The sequence below is a fragment of the Stigmatopora argus genome, chromosome 20, assembly GCF_051989625.1.
Source record: "Stigmatopora argus isolate UIUO_Sarg chromosome 20, RoL_Sarg_1.0, whole genome shotgun sequence".
Lineage (NCBI taxonomy): Eukaryota > Metazoa > Chordata > Actinopteri > Syngnathiformes > Syngnathidae > Stigmatopora > Stigmatopora argus.
In genome coordinates, this window is record NC_135406.1 from 11,208,533 (window position 1) to 11,233,459 (window position 24,927).

At 42.4% G+C, this 24,927-nt stretch overlaps 1 protein-coding gene and 1 long non-coding RNA gene across 2 annotated transcripts; one reads left to right on the forward strand and one right to left on the reverse strand.

The window, feature by feature from the left end:
- Positions 1 to 5,036: 5,036 nt before the first annotated feature.
- On the forward strand, positions 5,037 to 5,686 carry LOC144065684 (uncharacterized). Its single transcript, XR_013297268.1, has 2 exons — positions 5,037 to 5,202; positions 5,332 to 5,686. It is a non-coding gene; the product is annotated as an uncharacterized LOC144065684 (long non-coding RNA).
- A 7,009-nt stretch (positions 5,687 to 12,695) lies between these two features.
- On the reverse strand, positions 12,696 to 16,970 carry LOC144065531 (uncharacterized). Its single transcript, XM_077588476.1, has 2 exons — positions 16,496 to 16,970; positions 12,696 to 16,085 (listed from the first exon to the last, which is right to left on the reverse strand). The coding sequence occupies exons 1-2, from the start codon at positions 16,893 to 16,895 to the stop codon at positions 14,377 to 14,379; spliced, it is 2,109 nt and encodes a 702-aa protein (XP_077444602.1). The 5' UTR covers positions 16,896 to 16,970; the 3' UTR covers positions 12,696 to 14,376.
- Between the last annotated feature and the right edge of the window lie 7,957 nt (positions 16,971 to 24,927).

Sequence of the window (24,927 nt, forward strand, 5' to 3'; positions counted from 1 at the left end):
ACGTGGGTGGGAATCCAGATTTTGCCTTATGACGCAAATGCAACACGTCAGCTAGCTAAACAGTTATGTTACGGCAAAAGCAGCTATAGTAGGCAATTTCAAATGGTGCAGAGAGGTCGTGGTCCGTACAGAGGTCGAATCCGTGACATTGGCGTTATTAGTACCATGCTCTGACCAACTGAGCTAACTGACCATGTGCCGTAAAATCCAGATTTTTGCGTGATGACACAATAGCAACACGTCAGCTAGCTAAACAATTATGTTACGGCAAACGAAGTTGTAGTCGGCAATTTCAAAAGACTACGGAGAGGTGATAGACGGTACGGGGGTCGAACCCACGACATTGGCGTGATTAGCACTACGTTTTGACCAACTGAGCTAACCAGCCATTTAAAAGCAGTTTTTTGCGTGATGACGCAAATGCAACACTTCAGCTAGCTAAACACTTATGTTACGGCAAAAGAAGTTGGAATAGGCAATTTCAAATGACTACGGAGAGGTCATGGCCCATATGGAGGTCAAATCCACGACCTTGGCATTATTAGCACCTCGCTCTGACCAACTGAGCTAACCAGCTATGTGCAAAGTGGCCATGATTTTTATGTGATGCCCGCAAGTGCAAATATCAGATAGCTAAACTGTTATGTTACAGCAAAATAAATCATTTTAGGCAATTTATCTTACTCTAGAGCAAGAGTGTCAAACCTGGGTTGGTTTGCGGGCTACATTAACATCAACAACATTTCATGTGGGCCAGACCATTTTAGATCTAATATCTAGATTTTTTTTAATTGTTCTAAATTGGATTAAAAGAATTGGCTCAAAAGCCCTAAATAGTCAGTTTTTATAGATCTAAATCAATGTTTGTTTGAGCTTTTTTTTCTTAATATTGGAAAATGTCTTTTAATCATGTTTTTTATTTAAAGTGGAAACAAAATATTTTTTTAATTGGAAAATGGAAAATATTTGTATAGTTAAACTAAAAACACAAAAGAAAAAAATTGGATTAAAAAATTGCAATGCTTGATTTTAAAAAGGGGAAAATCAGGAAATGTAATGTACATCTATTATCATTTGAATGTGATCCTAAAACAGAAAGTCGGCACTCATGATTTACTTTCCCGGGCCGCACAAAATGATGCAGCAGGCCAGATTTGGCCCCCGGGCCACCACTTTGACACCCATGCTCTAGAAAGGTCTTGCCCATTTGGGGATCAAACCCATGACTTAAACATTTTCAGCAACACACTCTGACTAACTGAGCTAAACAGCAATGTGCTGGGTTTGGCTCAGGTGCGACTGGCGGGCGAGTCGGCACGGAGATGCGGAGAGCTTGGACGGGCGAGGTCGAGCAGGGAGCTCGGACGGGCGAGGTCGAGCGGGGAGCTCGGACGGGCGAGGTCGAGCGGGGAACGGCGAGTTGGAATTGAAAGTGCTTCTAATAGGGGACCGAAACGTTTAGGTCTCCCGGGCTGCACTGGCATCTGCCCCCACATCGGAGCCAACTCACCACCAGGTTGTGATCGGTTGACAGCTCCGTCCCTTTCTTTACCCGAGTATCCAAGACATGCGGCTGTCCTGATGCCAAATGCACATATGGACACCCTTATGCTTGAACATCGTGTTCATTATTGTCAATTCACTACGAGCGCAGAAATCCAACAATAGAACACCACTCGGGTTTCGATCAGGGGGGCCGTTCTTCCCAATCACTCCCTCGAGCTCTCACATCAGCATTGAAGTCCCCCAGCAGAACAAGGGAGTCCCCATAAGAAGCACTCTCCAGCACCCCCTCCAAGGACTCCAAAAGGGGAAGGTACTCTGAACTGCTGTTTGGTGCATGCACACAAACAACAATCAGGTGCCGTCCCCCCACCCGAAGATGGAGGGATGCTGGAAGTGTCCAACCCCCCTTGAGAGGGGTGGTACCGGAACCCAAGCTGTGTGTGCTGAGCCAAACTATGTCGAGCCGGAATTTCTCAACCTCACGCTCAGGCTCTTTCCCAACCAGGGAGGTGACATTCCATGCCCCAAGAGATAGTTTCTGCAGCCGGGGATCGCCTTCTTTGGCCCCTCTCACAGGTGGTGAGCCCATGTGAGGGGGAACCCACGTCGCCTCTCCGGGCTGTGCCCGGCCGGCCGGGCCCCATGGGTCTAGGCCCGGCTACCAGGCGCTCGCCATCGCTCCCCTCCTCCGGGCCTGGCTCCAGAGTGGGGCCCCGGTGACCCGCGTCCGGGTGAGGGAAGATGTCGTCCAATAATGTTGCTCATCATAAGAGGTCTTATGAGCCATTCTTCGTCTGATCCCTCACATCAGACCAGTTTGCCATGGATAACCCTACCAGGGGTACAAGGCTCTGGACAACATAGCTCCAAGGGTCACTGGGACTGACAAACCCCACCACTGGGACACACAAACCCCACCACCACGATAAGGTAATGATTCGTCGGTGGGGTATTATTATCTTAAGTGCAAGTTTAAATTCAACATGGTATCTTGATTTGTAAATCCCGGGGCCGAATGTCTCGTACCGCGTTTTTTATTGTAATGGAAATTTTTAAATGCGTAATGGATGACTCTTTGAATAGCAGGACTAACCAAGGCTATGCCAGTCCCCAGCCGAGACCGAGGTTCTTGCGCTGGTGGTCCTCAGGAGCTCTGTCAGCAGGTGGGAATACCCACGTGCTCTCAGTATATCTGCTTCGATTTGATTGATTAGTTTTGTGAGTAACCTTGTGAAGTGTGAAGTAATATGTCAGAAGAAGCAGAGTGGTGCAGCGGAAGCGTGGTTGGCCCATAATTCAGGGCTCAATGGATCGAAACCATTCTCTGCTACTAACATCGGTTCTTTTTTTGTAGAAGCAAACTACCCCACTTCCAAGTGTTACCATTGCTGAGAAAATTTGTCCTTGAAAATTATTAATTGGGTAAAACTTCTCTTTTCTCATTTTCTTCTGAGGGATTCCTACTGATCAAAAATCAGATCGGAAATCTGGCCTGATCGCATCATTTTCACAAGATCGGAATTTGATAAAAAACGCATTGTTTTTTTGAAATGCCTTGATATTCTCATGAAGGCGGAAGTGATACCGCGAAACATGTCAGGTAAGGCCTAAAATTCATTGTGAAAAAGGAACAGAAAATAGTCAAATAGGAAAATTCATTTTTATTTCATTACATTTAGTCCATTTTTCTTTTTGTCATCTATTTCAAATATTAACAACAACAAGTGTTTAATTGCATTCTAGTTTCATACACTTTGCGAGCATGTTCTCAACAAAAAGAAAAAAACAACTGAACAAGACAGGTAAAAAAAAGTGAAAACAATCGAAAATTACATCTAAATATGAGAAACTAAATTCCTGTCCTTAGGAATAAAACATTGGCAACAAACTGAGCAAAAAGTTGCTCTCTTACTGAATGTTTGAAAAGGTCTTTGCGCATGTGTGGGTTTGTTGTGTGATGCTTTAAGTTTTCCTTCCAAATGAATGTTTGACTACAGACTGGCCAAGAAGAGGGGTTTCAAATTCTATACGAGAGGAAACTCAGAAGCGTACTTGTCATTAAGGTGACTTGATGACTGGGCTGTCTCACACTGTCTTTGCCGCATATCTGGATAAAACTTGATTGTGCTGAATGGAGGTAGGTGTGTACGCGAGCACGGGTCCTCCTGTCTAGAATTTGGGGGACGCAGTCCACGCGAGACTTCCAAATATGTCGATAACTGCTGTTTGCTCGATTTTTGAATGTATTTTCTTTCTGAGGAAAAAATAAATAAAAACGAAAAACAAACAAGAAAAAAAAATTCAAAAACATAACGCCAAAAATACATTTTGAAAAACAAAGAAAAACACCCTCAGACAATAAATTAATTTGAAAAATGAAGAAAAAAATACTTCAAAAAAACAACACCACACCAAAGATGAATTAATTTGAAAAACGGCCAGGACTTTATTTTATTTTCAAGGTGAGTGCGATCAGCTTCCGTAAACCTGAACCCCATTAGAAATAAATTAATTCAACATCACCTTTTATTTTGTCTCATGAAGGTCCCCTAACATAATGAAACAAAACATGAACAGCTCAGTGAAACGAACATGGATGTAATCTTAAACTTCCTTTAGTACACAACAGACAAACTGTTAGGGTTGCTTGGTTTTGTTTTGCTTTTTCCCACCTGGTTTCCTGTCTGAGTGATTGCCCATTGTGTTCAGCTGTCGTGTCTCCGCCCCTGGTGTATCCTTCGTGCCTCTTGTGTTTCCCAGGTGTTCCGAATTGTCTCGTCAACCCATGCCAGTCTATTTAAACCCCACTGACTGCTTTGTCATTGTTGGATCGTCTGCTGATTACCATGCCATGTTTCCACATTTTCCTCGATCCAACGTGGCGTGCCTCGCTCCTAGCTTTCCCGTGTCTCCCCTCGTCAGATTTGGTTTTGTTATTCGACGCCAAGTCTTTTGTTAGTCTATTGCCTACAGTTTAAGTTATTAAAGTTTCGATTGAGTACTACTTCCTTCTCCTTGCCTGCTTCCCTGCATTTTGGTCCAAAAGACGTAACACAAGCAGAGCATATGACAATACCTATACAGTAGATTATTTCTATTTTGTGAGAACGGTGTCTCACAGCCATTGTAAGTGTCTTTTGGCTTATTTAAAATTCTGCTGCAATGCTGTGAAGAAGGGTAAGAGCAGCTCAAGAAAGCCCTGGATGTAACTCTTGGCATTCCCAGGGAAAGCCAATGATACCATGCATCTCTCCATGCTGGAAGGTAACTGAATGACAAGATGGCAAAACATTTGCTCAGGAATCAAGTCCAGTTTGCTTACATGTCACCTTCAGCTTTTGATGAATGCATCGAGTCGCAAGGCGATCTGCTCCTGCAGTATTCCTTCAAGGTCTGGGATTCAAGAATAGCCTTGAGCATGGGCAAAAATGGACAAATCTTCCTCTTGAAGTCCATGATGGTGTGAAGGTGGTCAAGGATGCCTAGAGAACGAGTACATTTACAAGAAAAAAAACTCAATGTGTCATCCTTAACCCACTTTGTACCGATGCAATGTTCTCCATCAAAATGTTCATTATGCCATTTCTTCTATAGATGGCAGACATCAAGCTGACTGAGCACCTTAAAAGAGACCCCCACATGTTTGCTTTTTTAGTGGCCCACCTTTCCTGGAGGTGGAGCAACATTGTTCTGAAGGTTAGTGTCATTGTTAAGAATAAAAGTTTAGCAAGAATTATGGTCAACATTTTCATCAAAAAAGCACTGATTACAAAGTGCTCGTTTAACAATTTGTCTTAACATTTTAAACGTCATCCCTGTCAATAGGCTTCCACAATTGAGACCAAGTTGGAATGAAATCGGCCATATGCCAAAGCTGATCCAGGACCACACCACTGACCTGAGGGGGGCAGTCAAGGAGACAAATACCAAGATGGCCAAGCTCCACAAGACACCAAGATAGGAAGCAGGAAAACTTCATACAATTCAAGAGGCATCTTGATTCAGGACAAGTGACAAAAATAATTGCTTTTTTTAATGAATAATAATCCAAATATGTGATTGCCATCCTCATCACTGTCATTTTCATTTGACTAAGTACCTTTTAAAAAGTCTTTTTCAATGTCATTGTAGTATTTACTGAAATGAACAGTTGAATTATAAAGACTGCATTTGACATGCACCGGATTGGAAGTCATGTGAAAAGTGCAAAAGCAACATTACACAAGCCCATGTCTGTTGGAGTAAAGGAACAAATTGTGTCCGGCAGGTCAGCGAGAACCATTGGGTCCATGTGGCTGTCCATTGTTTCTCAACCATGGTGTCTTCCAACAGTGGATGCTCCAAAATGGAGCATGGTTTAACTTTTTCAGATTGGACACAATAAACATCAAGAGACGGAGAATAAAACAAAGATTGAGTGATGATGGGCTTCCAATCCTTAGCCAACATGTATTCTCATACAAAGGGCCCAAAGTCTTTAGCTGAGTGAGGAGATATCATGGAAACATGTGGATGAGATGGTGACATGGTGGGATCTGATAAGGTTATCCTTAGGTATTTCCAAATTCACAATAAAAGAGGCATCTGAAGTCACATCTTTGTTTAATTCTTGCAAGAAGAGAATACATCCATCCGCGCTCCCGGTCAGGATAATTCTAACAACTCGAGGTCTTTCTCGCTAATTTATTCATAAGATTTTAACGCCATGCCCCACAGAAGTCTAAACATATTTAGAGTCTCATAACAATTTATCACAGTTCTCAAAGCAACTGTAGGTCTGTCGAATCTTCCCAAGAGTGCTTGTTGTGAACCCTCTTCATGCCCAAGGCCATTCCCAGTCCTCTTGATGTGAACCACAGTCCTTACTTTTGCAAGAGATGCATTAAAATGCCTTTTGTATTAATGTCAATAACTCTTCGTTGCAAGCACATATAATATAATAATATTGATACACATCTATAATAATGATAAACCTAACATTCCCCCCTATTATTATGTGTACGCAATCCCATAATCATTTTTTATTTATGACAACTACAAATACACTTGGGAAGTCCGTAGTCTCGATCTTTACCAGAATTTACCTTACTTGCATATCTGGCCTGAAAAAGGAAGAACAAAATCATTCTCATTCAACTCATTTTCATAATTTGCATCATCCTGGACATCAATGTTATCACCAGTAGGCTGTCTAATAAGCAGATACAATCCTTGTAATTCGGAATTTGTTAGAGCTACTGTATAAACCCTAAGTCGGACTAGCAAAAATGGCGGTGCACACGGATGCAGCGGCTTTTTGCTCTCCAGTTTGGTGTTTTCTTTTCTCAATCCTATCGTTATTTACCAACATCTGCGAGGCAAACTTTTCCTACAGTCGCCACGACTTAATTGCTATCAGGAGGAGATGCGATATATCCGATGTCACAACGAACTACCAACGAACCTACGATATCCCCGAGGGCATCTCGAGACCTCCGGGATCTCCGTGGATAGTCAGCCCACTCAAAGCACGTCGAAGGAGGCGAAGGCGGCGGAGAGAAAATGTTGGAATAATGATTCAAACCTTTTAAATCATTATTAGTAATATTTAATTAAAATAGGAAAACATCTTTCAACATAACTGCTTACAACTTGCAAGGAGGTGCCTTGTGACGTCGTCTCAGTCCACAAGGCATTCTGAATTGCAGTAACTGAATCATTGTATTTAATTGCGACACTCGAAAAACATGTTTATGTAATCAGTACAATAACACCCTAGATGGCGAGAATTGCCGAAGTGAGCATAAAAGTTGAACAAGGCACCCAAACAATGGCGTGAGGAATTGCATAATATTTTCATTATAAGGTAAACAAAGTAGTTTAAGAGTTCTTGTAGATCCTGGAACTTGTATCTGGGGAAAGGGTTGAGGCGTATCTTCCAGTAATCAGTCCTCGGAGCAAGGACTCAGTGAATTGTTAAGTCTCTAGCTGGAGCCAGCTGTCCTGGAGAGTGACCTTGGAGTAAGCGTTTGTCTTCGTTGAAAACACATTAATTCTAACTCTAACATAAAAGCGATCAACAATATATATATATATATATATATATATATATATATATATTAATATAGTAAGCATGTATATTATAAGGCTTTATATTCCTAAATAAGCATTGCAAACACATTTATAATAATGATTACTCCAACAGAAAGGAAGCAAAAGCGCGGTTGTCGGGCGGGCCTTGCTGCTAAGCTAAGTCAACAACCACACCGAGCACCGCTTCCGAGTATCTTTTTGACCAACGCCAGATCCATCACCCACAAAATGGATGAGTTGGAACTTCGAATTGCTACCAACAGCTTTGTTAAGAACTGTAACATTATTCTCATCACGGAAACGTGGCTACACCTGCAAATCCCTGACGCTGCGGTATCGCTAGCTAGCCGAACGCTTTTTCGGAACGATCGTTCAAAGGAACTAACAAGCAAAAGCATAGGAGGAGGACTTTGCTTGTTCATACATAATGAATTTTGTGGTGACAGTAGAATCATTGACACTCACTGTTCCCCGGACTTAGAGCTACTGGCAGTACGATGTAGGCCCTACTATCTACCGAGAGAGCTAACGGTCATCATAGTAACGGCGATCTCAATTCCTCCTGATGGTAACGTCAACACGGCATTAAACCTCCTGCTAATGGCTGTAAACAAACAACAGCTTGACCACCCCGATGGAGTCTTTATTGTTGCTGGTGACTTCAACAGAGCATGTTTAAAGACTGTTCTACCTAAGTTTATCCAATACGTAAAATGTCACACGAGGGGAGACAAAAATCTTGACCATGTTTATTCTAACATCAAACATGCTTACAAAGCCACTTCCCTCCCTCACCTAGCTGGATCAGATCACCTCTGTCTAGCCCTCACCCCAGCATACACTCCATTCCGGAGGCTAACAAGGCCACAAATAAAGACAATAAAAACTTGGTCCGGGGACGCCCTTTCTCAGCTGCAGGACTGTTTTTTCCGCACCAACTGGGAACTCTTTGAACACAACAACCTCCAGGACTATACGGACGCTGTACTTTCCTATATCAAAAACTGCATGGACGACGTCACTATAAATAAACAATGCCGTAACATCGCTTTCAGATCAGGGGACAAGATGAAATATAGAGCTGCCAGAGCTGAGCTGAAAAGAGGAATTAAAAAGGCCAAGGCAGAATATACTAAGAAAATTGAGGAGCACTTCACAGAAAATAACCCAAAGAAGATGTGGCAGGGAATACGACATATTACCAACTACAATAACAATAATGTCTGTTAACGCAGATGCCTCACTAGCGGAGAAATTGAACCGTTTCTTTGCCCGCTTTGAGACTGACAAATCAGACCCAGTCTCAACACCCCCACCACCACCCTGCAGCAATACACTGACGTTCCGGGAACAGGAAGTGAGACTGGAAATGCGGTCTGTGAATACCAGGAAGGCTGCTGGCCCTGATGGAGTACCTGGGAAGGTGCTCAAAGCCTGTGCTGACCAGCTGGCTGGAGTCTTCACAAAAATTTTCAATTGTTCCCTGTAACAATCCATCATTCCATCCTGTCTGAAATCTGCCACCATTATCCCTGTCCCCAAAAAGCCAACCATTGACAGCATGAATGATTATAGGCCTGTTGCACTCACACCTGTGATCATGAAGTGCTTTAAAAAGTTGGTAGACCGCCATATCAGGAATACAATCCCTCCCTCAATTGACCCTCACCAGTTTGCTTATAGAGCAAACAGGTCCACTGAGGATGCTATTGCCATTGCTCTACATACAGCACTGAGCCACCTGGAACACCATGGGAACTACGTGAGGATGCTCTTCATTGACTATAGCTCAGCCTTCAACACCATAAAACCGGACATTCTGACTGACAAACTCTCAGCAGAGCCAGGAACATCATAGGGGTCAACAAACTGTCTTCGTGGTGCTCGATGAACAACCTCACACTGAACAACCCAAAAACTAAAGAAATAATCCTGGACTTCCGCAAACAGAGCACAGATCTGGCCCCACTCCTCATAAATGGAGTTCGTGTAGACAGGGTCCAGTCCTTTAAATTCCTGGGGGTCCACGTCACGGACAAGCTCTCCTGGTCCACAAACACCACAGCAGTAGTGAAGAAGGCCCAGAAACGACTCCATTTCCTGAGGGTAATCAGGAGGAACAACTTGGACACTAAGCTTCTGGTAACTTTCTATAAAGCCACTGTGGAGAGCATCCTGGCATACGGCATCACAGTGTGGTACGCTGGAAGCACGGCAGCAGACAAAAAGGCCATGCAGAGAGTGATTAACACTGCCCAGAGGATCGTCAGCTGCTCTCTGCCCTCACTGGAAGATATTGCCAGCCCTCGTTACCTCAGCAGAGCCGGGAACATTGTTGGGGACCCGGACCACCCTGGTCACAACCTGTTCCAGCCCTCGTTACCTCAGTAGAGCCGGCAACATTGTTGGGGACCCGGACCACCCTGGTCACAACCTGTTCCAGCTGCTTCCCTCTGGCAGGCACTACCGGTCTCACAAAGCACGGACAAAGAGGCTTAAGGACAGCTTCTTTCCCACAGCCATCAGGACTCTGAATTTGCAGTAGCACGACACACAATCCCCTCTGTGTAACAACTTCGGGGTGAGGAAACATGAAGGACGTTGGGCGGTGATCTGCCTCCTGCTGGCTGACTGAAGGTAAGTAAGCAGACAGTGGGAGGTAAGTGATCCATTTTATTCTTTGTTGGCATCGGTGAGGCAAACCTTTTCGCAGTCGCCGGGAGTTGGTTGCGCTCGGGAGGTGATGCGATGTATCCATCACGACAGAGTGCCAGCAAGTCTGAAACTATCACTTGGTTGGGCTCTTGCCTGGGAAAAGCGCACTTTATGGAGAAGCACTTTCAATTTCGTCATACGCAGCTGGCTATGATGACAATTAGGCTTTTGTCTAGTCAATGATGATGATAAGCCTAAGTCTGATTTTATTTTTATTTATTTTAGCTTCCTTTCATTGCTTTTCCCCCTGGTTGCACTGCTTCCAGATGTGTGTTTTCATATTGAAGCATTTAACCAATCCCATTTCAGCCATTATTTGTTGCCAGATCAGACCTGCCTCAAAGCCTGCACAATCAGTTCTTGCGGGCTCTGCTGCATTAAACTAGACTGTTGCTTTTAACCAATCAGATTTCGAGTTGGCAACCCCACAATGATTTTTCATAGGCGTTAGCATTTTGCTGGCTGGAATACTTCATTGGTTTCACCAACTATGATTGGCTAGTAGGCGGGCCAAAGCAGTACCTGAGGCAGCTGAGATCGCAAACTCCACCCACAATGGCCGAGAGAAGCAAAAACAAATGGATTCTGTTTGCTCACAAAGCTATTTTCCAGACGGACTTTTCCAGAAAAAAATGGACATCATTAAGAAAGGGCGGTCAACTCCGAAGCTAGCAAGCCTGTTACAGCCGGGAAAATGGTGTGTGCGGCACTTTCAGCGCGCTAACTTAGCTCCACAAGCAACTAGTATATTGTTGTGTTGATTTAAAGCTATTTTCAAAACGAACTATGCCGGAAATATGACAGGACAGGCTCGACTTTCATCATTAGCTTTGATGGCGATAGGAAAGAAGGAAGAAAGGAGGATGGATATTGTGTAAAAAGGTTTTTTGGTGAGTAAAATATGGCTATATTCCTAAATAATATTTCAATTGTGGGACAAGTTCTGATATCTGAAAAGATCCAGTGTTTGTATTTAATCACAAAATGCTGCTAGGAAGTGGATTTTACCCCAGTTTAATTTTTGGCGTTTCACCATTGACGTCCATCGCTGTCTTTTCCCGGGAAAAATCACCCCCTGGTCTGGTTGTAATGTCTCAAAAGCTCCAGTACAGTGGTACCTCGTCATACGACCGCTCGTCATACAAAATTCTCGTCTTACGGCGGAAATTTCGATCGAATAATTCGCCCGTCATGCGATCAAAATTTTGTGATGCGACCAAGCCAGGTCTTTTTTGCATATATTTCGTGTATAACAATATTTACGAGCACGGAACGATTAATTCAGAAGAGTTTCTCCTAAGACAAGGAAACGCACAACGCGCATGTGCGGGCAAAAAGAGGGCTTTCTGGGTAATGAAGTATACTCGTGCACACAACACCCATAGGCAATGGCAACCTTTCTCAGAATAAAACTTCATTACCCACAATCAATACGTGGGTAAGCTCAACTATTGTATTTCCTGTTATTCTTTCTAAGGAAAGAAGCTCCCGCGATCGTTCTTTAAAGACTATTTCTCGTTGGCAAGTGGTCTTGCGTTATCCTATTGTGAGGACATTTGTGTGCATCATTTTGGGAATATTTTGAAGGCAATACAACAGCAAACAGTCCATCGATAGCGAACGTGAGGGTGGAGGCGTGGCAAACCGCCAACCCGGAAAACGAAGGTAACAAAAGATTACAACAAAATTAGAATTCAGTTTTGTGTAAAGTTACATTAAACGTATGTTTGAGTGTCTGTATATATTAATCCAAGTTAATTTAAATTTGTTTGTTCCGTTTACGAGTGCGTTGTCGTGGAAAAAAAATCACCCCCTCGCCCGGTTTCATGTGTGAAAAGCTCCAGTATTTGTATTTAATCATGAAATGCTGCTAGGAAGTGGATTTTACCCCATTTTTGTGCATTAATTTATTGATTTTTTTTATGTGTCGCAGCTGTAGCTGCAGTAGAGGTTTTATAGCCATAAAAGTTTTTGAGGGTTGGATTGATACGTTGAAGGCGCTACCAGAAAATGCACCGCCCGCCACTGGTGTACACACACGATCCAGTTTCGGCGAAACCTCCGTTCGGCCAAACATCCATTCGGCGAAACGTCTTTCGGCGAATCGTCCGGTTACGCTTTTCTAATGTAAATAAGCCAAGTAAAGCAAAAATAAAAATGTAGTTACTTTTCTACCAATTATCCCCTTCAACATCAAAAAGATAAAAACAATTAACCGCTAATTTCAGACATGAAGTTACTGTATTTTCACCCCTGTAGAAAGAAAACTATTAATTTGTCAAATTGTTCAAATTAATGTATTCATTTTCCTTAATTTTTAAATCTTAGCACATAACACTTCTCTTTTTTGTCACCTTTGAATTTGGAAGGCTGATTTTGTCAACAAAAAGACCCAAAAAGTATTTTTCGCCAAAAAGAGAGCTTTATTGGAACTACCAAAAAGATGACACGATAAATCGGTTTAAAAACGTGATTCATCTTATAATATGACAAAAGTATAAGGACATTGTACAACTTATTTATTTTTAGCAAATTCATTGTCTTTCACACCATATATCTACTAATGTTACTAATGTATCATTTAGATCACATTATTGATTATTCACTTTGTAATTTCCTAATTTAGGCTCTACTATTTCGGATAGAATTTGGAAGTAAATAAAATCTTCAACGACACTCAATTGTCTTATACAGTATTACCTTGACATACACGTGTTCCAACATACAAGACAAATTTGCAATATGAGCATACCAGATGTTCTCAATTGTGATTCGGTAGTAAATTAGAACAAATGTTTGTGTTTTTTTAGGATGGAAACTGATTACCGTATTTTCACGACTATAATGCGCACTTAAAAGTCTTAAATTTTCTCCAAAATAGACAGGGCGCTTTATAATCCAGTGTGCTTTATATGGGAAAAAAAATAAAATTTGTCAATCATTGAGGGTGCGCCTTATAATGCGGTGAACCTTATAGTCGTGAAAATAAGGTAATTTGTATTTTGTTCATTTCTATGGGAATAATTGACTTGAGATACGAGTAAATTGACATACTAGCTCGATCCCACTGTAAGCTTGTATCTTAAGGTATTACTGTATTTGAATAGTGTGGATCGATATTACACGTTAAAAAGTGTAAACAAGATTTTCAGAATGCAAAATACAATTATACTGCGATTACAATGATCCCTCATACAGAAATTGAAAAAGCAAGCAAAGCCGTCATTGGCCACTGCTTATCACAACACATTTGCGTCTTTTAAGTCTATCCTTACGACTAAATCTCATAAACAGCCTGTGAATTATTCGCAGTTGTGGGATTTGAACCCATGCCTCCTGAGACTGAAGCTTAAATCCAGCACATTGGACCGCTTGGCCACACTACACTCAGTACTCATTTAATCCATCGGCTGCCATTGATGGCGGTAGACGTCCGATTCATGTTGACTGTGAGGTGCAGATGAACCTTCATTCTCTCAAATTCTAAGTGAGAGAACTTGCAATACAGCAAGGTGTTGAAATACTTTATCTGGTCATTTTTATCAAACAAATAAAAGTCTTAGTATACTTTTAGCCCGCGACGACGCCAGACAGCTCGCCGAACAGACACATCGAGACTATTAGTATATTATTTGTAATTTCTTGTAAACGGTGTGTGTTTGTATATGTGACATGCTAAAGTGTTTAATTGTCAATGCAATGACAAACTCTCCCTCTCTCATGTTTATAACTTTGAGAGCGAGCGAATCCATCGACGAAATGTCTGTTCGACAAACTGTCCGTCGAAGAAACATCCGGTTGATGCTCCAAAATGGAGAATGGTTTGATTTATTCAGATTGGGCACAATAAACATCAAGAGATGGAGAATAAAACGAAGATTGAGTTATGGTAGGCTTTCAATCCTTAGCCAACATGTATTCTCAGAATGGTTTTTCACCAGTGTGGGTTCTTGTGTGCGTTTTTAAGTGTTGCTTTTGAGAAAAGGCTTTACCGCAAACTGAACACGAAAATGGTTTTTCACCAGTGTGGGTTCTTGTGTGTTTTTGTAAATCTTGCCTTTGAGGAAAGGCTTTACCGCAAACTCAACACGAAAATGGCTTTTCACCCGTGTGGGTTCTTGTGTGTACTTTTAAACCTCCATTCTCTGTAAATCTTTTACCACAAACTGAGCACGAAAATGGTTTTTCACCTCTGTGGGTTCTTGTGTGTATTTTTAAGCTTCTGTTCTCTGTAAAACTTTTACCACAAACTGAGCACGAAAATGGTTTTTCGCCAGTGTGGGTTCTTGTGTGAAGATTTAAGCTTCCGTTCCCTGTAAATCTTTTACCACAAATTGAGCATGCAAATGGTTTTTCACCAGTGTGTGTTCTTGTGTGTATTTTTAACTTTCCCTTCCCTGTAAATCTTTTACCACAAACTGAGCACGAAAATGGTTTTTCGCCAGTGTGTGTTCTTGCATGACTAATTAAGTGATCCTTCCGTGTGAATGTTTGACCACAAACTGAACACGGAAATGGTTTTTCACCTGTGTGGATTCTTGTGTGTTTTTGTAATTCTTGCTTTTGAGAAAAGGCTTTACCGCAAACTGAACACGAAAATGGTTTTTCACCAGTGTGGGTTCTTGTGTGTATTTTTAAGCTTCCGTTCTCTGTAAATCTTTTACCACAAACAGAGCATGCAAATGGTTTTTCACCAGTGTGGGTTCTTGTGTGTCTTTTTAAGTTTCTCTTCTCTGTAAATCTTTTACCACAAACTGAGCACGCAAATGGTTTTTCACCAGTGTGGGTTCTTGTGTGAAGATTTAAGTGTTCCTTCCGTGTAAATGTTTTACCACAAACTGAACATGAAAATGGTTTTTCACCAGTGTGGGTTTTTATGTGTATTTTTAAGATTCTGTTCTCTGTAAATCTTTTACCACAAACTGAGCACGCAAATGGTTTTTCACCAGTGTGGGTTCTTGTGTGAAGATTTAAGTGGTCCTTCCGTGTAAATGTTTTACCACAAACTGAACACGAAAATGGTTTTTCACCAGTGTGGGTTCTTGTGTGAAGATTTAAGTGTTCCTTCCGTGTAAATGTTTGACCACAAACTGAGCATAAAAATGATTTGTCACCCGTGTGGGTTCTTGTGTGTATTTTTAATTTTCCCTTGTGTGTAAATGTTTTACCACAAACTGTACATGATAAGGGTTTCTCCCCAGTGTGGCTCCTCATATGTGTTTTCAAAGAAGACTTTTTCCCAAAAGTTTTCCCACACTGAAAGAATTTGCAGAGTTTGTCGCCACTGCGATTTTTCTTAACATCTTCAACATCATCATCGTCAAAAAGCAAGTCGTTGCCATCTAATAAAGGAGCAATTAAATTTTCTGCTCGCCATCCTTCTGTTGAGCTGCCGCTCAGAAGCTCCGCCCCTATGTTGGCCACGCCCAGATCATCTTCACTCTTGAAAGGCTCATCAGTTGACCATTTGACACATTCCTCATTTTTGATTGGAGGTTGCTCTTCTCTTTTGCACTGTTGAGGGAACTCTGGCTCCTCCTCTTTAATTAGGGGCCATGTTTTGGTGTTTGCAGGCTCCGCCCCTCCGCTGGCCACGCCCAGAACATCTTCCCTCTTCACGAACTCACCAAGTGACCAGGTGAAATCATCTTCCTCCCTTTTGATTGGAAGTTGCTTGTCACCCATTTGTTGTTGAGGGAACTCTGGCTCCTCCTCTTTGATTTGGGGGAGCTCAACTTCCCGTTCAAGGTCAACAGACTCCTGCCCATCAGAACCAAGATCATTTCTGAAACCTGCAAAGATACAAAGATAATTGATTAACCATTTTCTAATTATAAAATGACTGAATTTATTGTTAACAGAAATGAAACCAAACGGAATAGGGCGCCATACATTCATTTCGTCACAATGCAGTACTTACTACTGTAGTATTCTCGTCAACAGCAACATGAGTTGAAAACTGTTTATAGGGACATTTTTCAAAGTATGGCACTATTGGTCAGAAAAGTTTCTTCACTGGTGATGTAGCTCCTTTAAATTAGTCAAATCTTTTTTGGAGCATTTTCATTGTAAACATTCTCTTTTATGTTTTAGATTTTAATTTAGTTAAAATGCTTTCGCCAAAGGGGAGGCATTAAAAAAAGCATTATCTTTTTTTCAGTAGCAGGTTTATTATTATTTGGGGGATTAATGAAAGGCTCACCAGTTGACCATTTGACACATTCCTCGTTTTGGATTGGAGGTTGCTCTTCTCTTTTGCACTGTTGAGAGAACTCTGGCTCCTCCTCTTTAATTTGGGGCCATGCTGAGGCGTTTTCAGGCTCCGCCCCTCCGCTGGCCACGCCCAGATCATCTTCACTCTTGAAAGGCTCACCAGTTGACCATTTGACACATTCCTCGTTTTGGATTGGAGGTTGCTCTTCTCTTTTGCACTGTTGAGAGAACTCTGGCTCCTCCTCTTTAATTTGGGTCCATGTTGTGGTGTTTGCAGGCTCCGCCCCTCCGCTGGCCACGCCCAGAACATCTTCCCTCTTCATGAACTCACTAAGTGACCAGGTGAAATGATCTTCCTCCGTTTTGATCGGAAGTTGCTCGTCTCCCATTTGTTGTTGAGGGAACTCTTGCTCCTCCTCTTTGATTTGTGGGCGCTCAACTTCCCCTTCAAGGTCAACAGACTCCTGCCCATCAGCACCAAGATCATTTCTGAAACCTGCAAAGACACAAAGATAAATGATCAACCATTTTCCAATTATAAAATGACTGAATTTCTTGTTCACAGAAATAAAACCAAACGGAAGAGGGCGCCATACATTCATTTCGTCACAAAACAATCAATCACAGTGGGAATGTTGACAAGTTCAACGAACATTATGATAAATCATTGAAGAAGTAACTTTTAGGACATAACCTCGGTTTCAACACTACATCACCGTTAGACAACGACATGCGACTTTTGTCCTCCGCTGCCATTGAAGGGCTGCAAAAGAATCCTCGGCCCCAAACGGCTCCCCCGGATCCAACAAAAATATCAAGATGGTGGCGCGCACGGGTGCAGCGGCTCTATGCTCTCCTGTTTGGTGTTTTGTTTTCTCAATCTTATCGTTATTTACTAACATCTGCGAGGCAAACTTTTTCTAAAGTCTCCAGGATTTAATTACTTTCGGGAGCAGATGCGATATATACATCACAACAGATTACCAACGGACCTACAATATTCCCGAGGAAATCTTGAGACCACCGGGATGTCCGTGGATAGTCAGCCCACTCAGAGTACGACGGCGGCGGCGAAGGGAAAGAAAGCAAAAGCGCGGATGCCGGGCAGGCCTAGCTGCTAAGCTAAGGTAGCAACCACACCGAGCAACGCTTCCGAGTATCTTCTTGACCAACGCCAGATCCATCACCCACAAAATGGACGATTTGGAACTTCAGCTTGCTACCAACAGCTTTGTCAGGAACTGCAACATTATTTTCATCACGGAAACGTGGCTACACCTGGAAATCCCTGACACCGCGGTATCGCTAGCTAGCCGGGCGCTGTTTCGAAATGATCTTTCGAAAGAATTATCAGGGAAAAGCAAAGGGGGGTGGGGGGGGGTTCTCCTTTACATGTACATACACAATGAATGGTGCTGCAATAATAAGATCATTAACACTCACTGCTCCCCGGATTTAGAGCTCTTGGCAGTACGGTGCAGAACATTCTATCTACCTAGAGAGCTAACGATTGTCATTGTAATGGCTGTTTACATCCCACTGGATGCTAATGTTAGCATGGCACTTAGCATCCTGCTAGCGGCCGTAAACAAACAGCAGCTTGACCACCCCAATGGAGTCTTTATTGTCGCCGGTGACTTCAACAAAGCATGTTTAAAGGCTGTTCTGCCTAAGTTTATCCAGTACGTGAAGTGTCACACCAGAGGAGATAAAACTCTAGACCACGTGTCAAACCGATTCCGCCGAGGGCCGCATTGGGTCCTGGTTTTTGTTCCAACCGATCCAGTGCCGACATTTTAACCAATCAGGTGTCTTCTAAAATAAGTAGCACCTGACTTTAATTTACTCATTACACTTGCAAAAGTTATCCTCTTGTTGAGTTGGAATGAAAACCTGCACCCCTGCTCTAGACCATGTTTATTCTAATATCAAACATGCTTATAGAGCCACACCCCTCCTTCACCTAGCTAGATCAGACCATCTCTGCCTGTACCTCACCCCCTCATTCACCCCACTCCGGAGGCTAACAAGGCCACAAATAAAGATAATAAAAACATGTCCCGAGGACATCCTTTCTCAGCTGCAGGACTGTTTTTCCCGCACCACTTTGGGAACTTTTTGAACAACACAACCTCCAGGACTACACGGACACTGTACTTTCCTACATCAACAACTGCACGGACAACGTCACTGTTTATAAACGGATATGTTTTTTTCCTAACCAAAAACCCTGGATGACCAAGGAGACACAGACACTCATCAAATGCCGTAACACTGCCTTCAGGTCAGGGGACAAGGTACAATACAGCGCTGCCAGAGCAGAGCTGAAGAGAGGCATTAAAAAGGCCAAGGCAGCAAATACAAGGAAAATTGAGGAGCACTTCACAGGAAATAACTCATAGATGTGGCAGGGAATACGACATACAGACGCTCCCCTACTTACGAACATTCAACTTACGAACAACGGTACATACGAACATGTCTGCAAATTGCGTTTAAGTCGAAAAATGTTCGTGAGTCCAATTTTGTATGTTTTTTCCGAATAGTGCCTCTTTCCGCCGCTAATACTCTTGGCGCTGTGAGGGCTCAGCTCACCCAGCATCTACCTTCTTCGTTGCAATGCGGAAGTGCGTGACGTATCTCCAGTGCGCAAAGAACCTTTTTCATCTGTATCATTAAATATCTCGTGCATCCATTATTGAATATGGTTGGTAAAAAGTGAAAGGCTTCTATTGAGGGAGTTGCAAGGAAGAGGCAAGCCATTTCATTTGAAACGAGTGGCAATAATAACGAAGCTTGATGCGCGTGAGAGTGGTAAGCGTTGCACATATAACAACTTGAATCGTTCGACCGTCAGTACCATTTATAAACAGAAAGATCGAGCAGCAGGACCCAAATATTGAACGTTGCACAAAGTTTGCAAATCAATTGAATGATGCCATACAGTGCTACCGCATCATTTATGATGAAAAAAAGAAGAAAACTGTGCAATCGTCGTTAGATCGCTTCTTTCGGCCAGTTTCTAATACATAAATCTCTCTCTCTCTATACAGTACTGTACATATTCTCTCCATTTTATTAAATGTTTTTTTCAGTACAAACCAATGCGTGTTACTTATACAAGCCTTAAACATACAAATGCACTTATATAAACCTTCAATATACTTATATAGGCCTTAAACATAAATTATAATACAAAATATAGCACTGAATCAACTTACAAACAAATTCAACTTAGGAACAATCGCTCGGAACCTAACTCGTTCGTAAGTAGGGGAGCGTCTGTATTACCAATTACAATGACAATAATGTGGCTGTTAACGCAGATGCCTCACTAGCAGAGGAATTGAACCGTTTCTTTGCCCGCTTTGAGACTGACAAATCAGACCCAGTCTCAACTTATCCACCACCAACCTGCAGCAGTACATTGGAGCTTCAGGAACATGAAGTGAGACAGGTACTGCGGACTGTGAACACCAGGAAGGCTGCTGGTCCTGACGGAGTACCTGGGAAGGTGCTCAAAGCCTGTGCTGACCAGCTGACTGGTGTTTTCCCAAAGATCTTCAATTGTTCCCTGCAACAATCCATCATCCCATCCTGCCTGAAATCAGCCACCATTATCCCTGTCCCTAAAAAAAACAACCATTGACGGCCTGAATGATTATAGGCCTGTTGCACTTACACCTGTGATCATGAAGTGCTTTGAAAAGTTGGTCGCCCGCCATATCAGGGATAGACCCAGTCAGACGCAGTCTCAACACCCCCGCCACTACCCTGCAGCAATACACTGAAGTTCCAGGAACAGGAAGTGAGACTGGAAATGCGGTCTGTGAACACCAGGAAGGCTGCTGGTCCTGACGGAGTACCTGGAAAGGTGCTCAAAGCCTGTGCTGACCAGCTGGCTGGAGTCTTCACAAAAATCTTCAATTGTTCCCTGCAACAATCCATCATTCCATCCTGCCTGAAATCTGCCACCATTATCCCTGTCCCCAAAAAGCCAACCATTGACAGGATGAATGATTATAGGCCTGTTGCTCTCACGCCTGTGATCATGAAGTGCTTTGAAAAGTTGATAGCCCGCCATATCAGGAATACAATCCCTCCCTCAGTTGACCCTCACCAGTTTGATTATAGAGCTAACAGGTCCACTGAGGATGCTAACGCCATTGCTCTACACACAACTGAGTCACCTGGAGCACCATGGGAACTACGTGAGGAAGCTTTTCATTGATTATAGCTCAGCCTTCGGCAGAGTGCCAGCAAGTCTGAAACTATCACTTGGTTGGGCTCTTGCCTGGGAAAAGCGCACTTTGTGGGGAAGCACTTTCAATTTCGTCATACGCAGCTGGGTATGATGACAATTAGGCTTTTGTCTAGTCAATGATGATGACAAGCCTAAGTCTGATTTTATTTTATTTTATTTATTCAACACTATAATACCGGACACTCTGGCTGACAAACTCTCCCACCTTGGACTATCCTCTCCCATCTGGTGCTGGATAAAGAACTTCTTAACCAGACTACCACAAACTTTTAGACTTGGTCCCCACCTCTCTTCCTCCATTACACTGAGCACTGGCTCCCCTCAAGGCTGTGTACTGAGTCCTCTTATGTACTCCCTGTACACATACGACTGTACACCAACCCACCACTCTAACTCCATCATCAAATTTGCCGAAGACACCACTGTGGTCAGACTCATCTCAGGAGAGGATGAGTCAGCCTACAGAAATGAGGTCAACAAACTGTCTTTGTGGTGCTCTGTGAACAATCTCACACTGAACACCACGAAAACTAAAGAAATAATCCTGGACTTTCGCAAACACAGCACAGATCTGGCCCCACTCCTCAGAAATTGAGTATGTGTAGACAGGGTCCAGTCCTTTAACTTCCTGGGGGTCCAGGTGACGGATAAGCTCTCCTGGTCTACATACACCACGGCAGTAGTGAAGAAGGCCCAGAAACGACTCCATTTCCTCAGGGTACTCAGGATGAACAACTTGGAAACTAAGCTTCTGGTGATCTTCTATAGAGCCACTGTGTAGAGCATCCTGGCATACTGGATTACAGTGTAGTACGCTGGAAGCACGGCAACAGACAAAAAGGCCATGCAGAGTGATTAACACTGCCCAGAGGATCGTCGGTTGCTCTCTGCCCTCACTGGAAGACATTGCCAGCCCTCGTTACCTCAGCTGAGCCGGGAACCCATACCATCCTGGTCACAACCTGTTCCAGCTGCTGACCTCTGGCAGACGCTACATGTCTCACAAATACGGACAAATAGGCTTAAGGACAGTTTTTTTCCAACAGCCATCAGGACTCTGAACTTACAGTAGCACAACACACAATCCCTTCTGTGTAATAACTTCGGGGTGAGGTAACATGAAGGACGTTGGGCGGTGATCTGCCTCCTACTGACTGACTGAAGGTAAGTGAGGAGACAGTGGGAGGTAAGTGATCCGTTTTTTTTTCTTTGTTGGCATCTGCGAGGCAAACGTTTTCTGCAGTTGGCGGGATTTGGTTGCGCTCGAGGGATGATGCAATATATCCATCACGGCAGAATGCCAACGAGTCTGAAATTATCACTTATTTGGGCCTTTTGCCGGGAAAGCGCACCTTGTGGAGAAGCACTACCAATTTCGTCATAGGCAGCTGGGTATGATGACAATTAGGCTTTTGTCGAGTCAATGATGATGACAAAGCCTATGTCCGATTATTATTATTATTATGATACAATTTGAAAGAAGACAGACGTTTCTTTTTTAAAATTGAAGTGTGTATTTGAGAAATTTGTAAATTGGGATTCGGCTGGGTGGATGGGGGTTTATTTTGTTTCATGAATTTTTGGACCAATAGACGCAGTCAACGTCTTCACACATGCAAAATATTGTAATCCACGGGTAGTATTCCCAACTGCAGGCTTTTAAAAATGGAATTGGGAGATAATAAAATGTACACACCCAAATAGTCTCACATACATTGCAACATCAATAGAATAACATTTGGACACGGAAATTATAAATCACGCTGTGTACTGTAAACAAATGCTCATCAAAAGTGAACCCACCTTCTAGTCTGTGAAGAATAACTTTTGCTTGCATTAATTTGCATTCAATGGGGTGGCGGTGACGTGTAAGGTCCTCTTTTACGTCAAAAAGTTCCCCCTGGAACTTTGTTGTTGTTTTATGGCAGCCATTTCGCACAATTGAATTCAGCTTTTTTACGACGTGTTGATGGAGACGCTTGTTTTTTTTTATAGCAGCTAGCTAGCGAAGCTAAGCTAAATAAAGTTGCACAGTTTTAAGATGGATGACTGATGTTGAATCCGTATAGTGAATAATGCTAGAAACATCGTCAATACTTCAGTTTAGTTAAGTGACTGAAATTAAAAGACAAATTAGACGGGCAAAAAGTCAAATATTAGCAGACTAAGCGCTCCCTATTCGGCCATCTTTATTTTTTTTGCCCTTGCATTTCTTGTCAGGGGTGCATGATGGGAAAGACAGTTTCCCGTAATGCCAACCTTCCGTTCAAAATAAGATGTTTCATGTATGTATATTATTCAATCTATATTTGAAAATTGGGGGGGGGGGATCAATAATGTGAGACATTTTTTTTGGAATCGCTGCTTTTTGACGATATGTTGTGTTCTTTTTTTAACGGAAATAAAAAAAGTGTGTTATTATCATTCCTAAGGTTTATTCAAACTTTGTATTTGTAAATTGATCTATGATGTATGTTGCAGTCCACGAGTATCAAACCCCTGTTAATATATATTGTTTGGCTTCAAGTATTTTTCTTATAAATATGAAAACATGTTTTAATATTAATAGGATAATAGTAAGTATAACTAAGTGGCATATTCATTAATCCCGATTCTCGTATCATCAATTTGCTTTTTGTATATTTAAATTTGAATACTGTTAAACCTGGCAAAAACTTTGACTTGTGTCTCTAAATATTTTAACAATTTATACCCGAATGGCATTTATAAATTAAATGATTTCGTTATTATCTTGGTTGTATTGATTGTATGAGTTTTTAAAACGAGATGACTAAAAAAGATCAGTTGGTTATCATTTTTCCATTGGAGAAAAGGTTTATAATTCACACATTTCCACAATATGTTTCGTATTTCTATTCTTTTTTTTCCCGTCTGAAGGCAAAATCTTCGCCGCTTGTATATGACGTCATCGCCACTGGCTGTTACAGATTATAGTACTGTACAGTGGTACCTCGTCACACGACCGCTCGTCATACAATATTCTCGTCTTACGACGGAAATTTCGATCGAATAATTCGCCCGTCATGCGATCAAAATTTTGTGATGCGACCAAGCCAGGTGGCCATGGCACTGTCTTTTTTGCATATCTTTCGTGTATAACAATATTTACGAGCACCGAATGAGTTATTCAGACCAGGAAACGCACAACGCGCATGCGCGGGTAAGAGAGGGCTTTCTGGGTAATGAAGTATACTCGTGCACACAACGCCGACAGGCAATGTCACTCAGAATAAAACTTTACCCACAATCAATACGTGGGTAAGCTCAGCTGCTGCATTTCCTGTTATTTTTATCTAATACGAGGAGTATTATATTACTTCTCGTTCGCTGGCTCGCAACTCCCCGCAATAGCATCCCGGTAGCAACTCTATCATAGGCGCCGTTCGAGGGGATGCGAACACAGATGCTACAAGCTAAAAGGGAGCTGCTAGCCAGCGCCCCCGAAGCTCCCATGAGCAGCGGAGCGATCGCTGATAAAAGACTGCTGCTCGTTGGCAAGTGGTTGGCGTTATCCGATTGTGAGGACATTTGTGTGCATCATTTTCGGAATATTTTGAAGGGAATAGTACAACAGCAAACAGCCCATCGACAGCGAACGTGAGGGTGGAGTGTTTGTTCCGTTTACGAGTGCGTTGCGTGGAAAAAAAAAACCGAAGCCCCCCGCCCCTTTTGTGCCCCTCTCCCCTCGGCGAAATCCGCCCAATTTTAGTAAGATTAAACACATTTCATTTTTTTAAACCACTAGTTATGTGTTACTTTGTTAATAGATGGGGAATTAGAAGAATTAAAACATTTTTTCCAAACCAATATCGTGTTTTGGTGTTTTTTTCAGAGGGCTGGAACGAATTATAATTTGTTCCATTCATTTCAATGGGAAACGTCCGCTCGAGTTACGAGAACCTCGTCATACGATCTCAGTCTCGGAACGGATTATGATCGTATGTCGAGGTACCACTGTATAGTGATCAGTTAGCGACATCTAATGGTTCATCATTGTAGCACGTTCTCAGTTCTAGCCATAATGCTATGCGCTGTCATGCTTCGATTCATTCAATAAAGTCACGATCAGAAACAACAATGCCACCCCGTTAAATATTTCATTATGAAATATTAATTGTGTAACGTAAAGTATATAT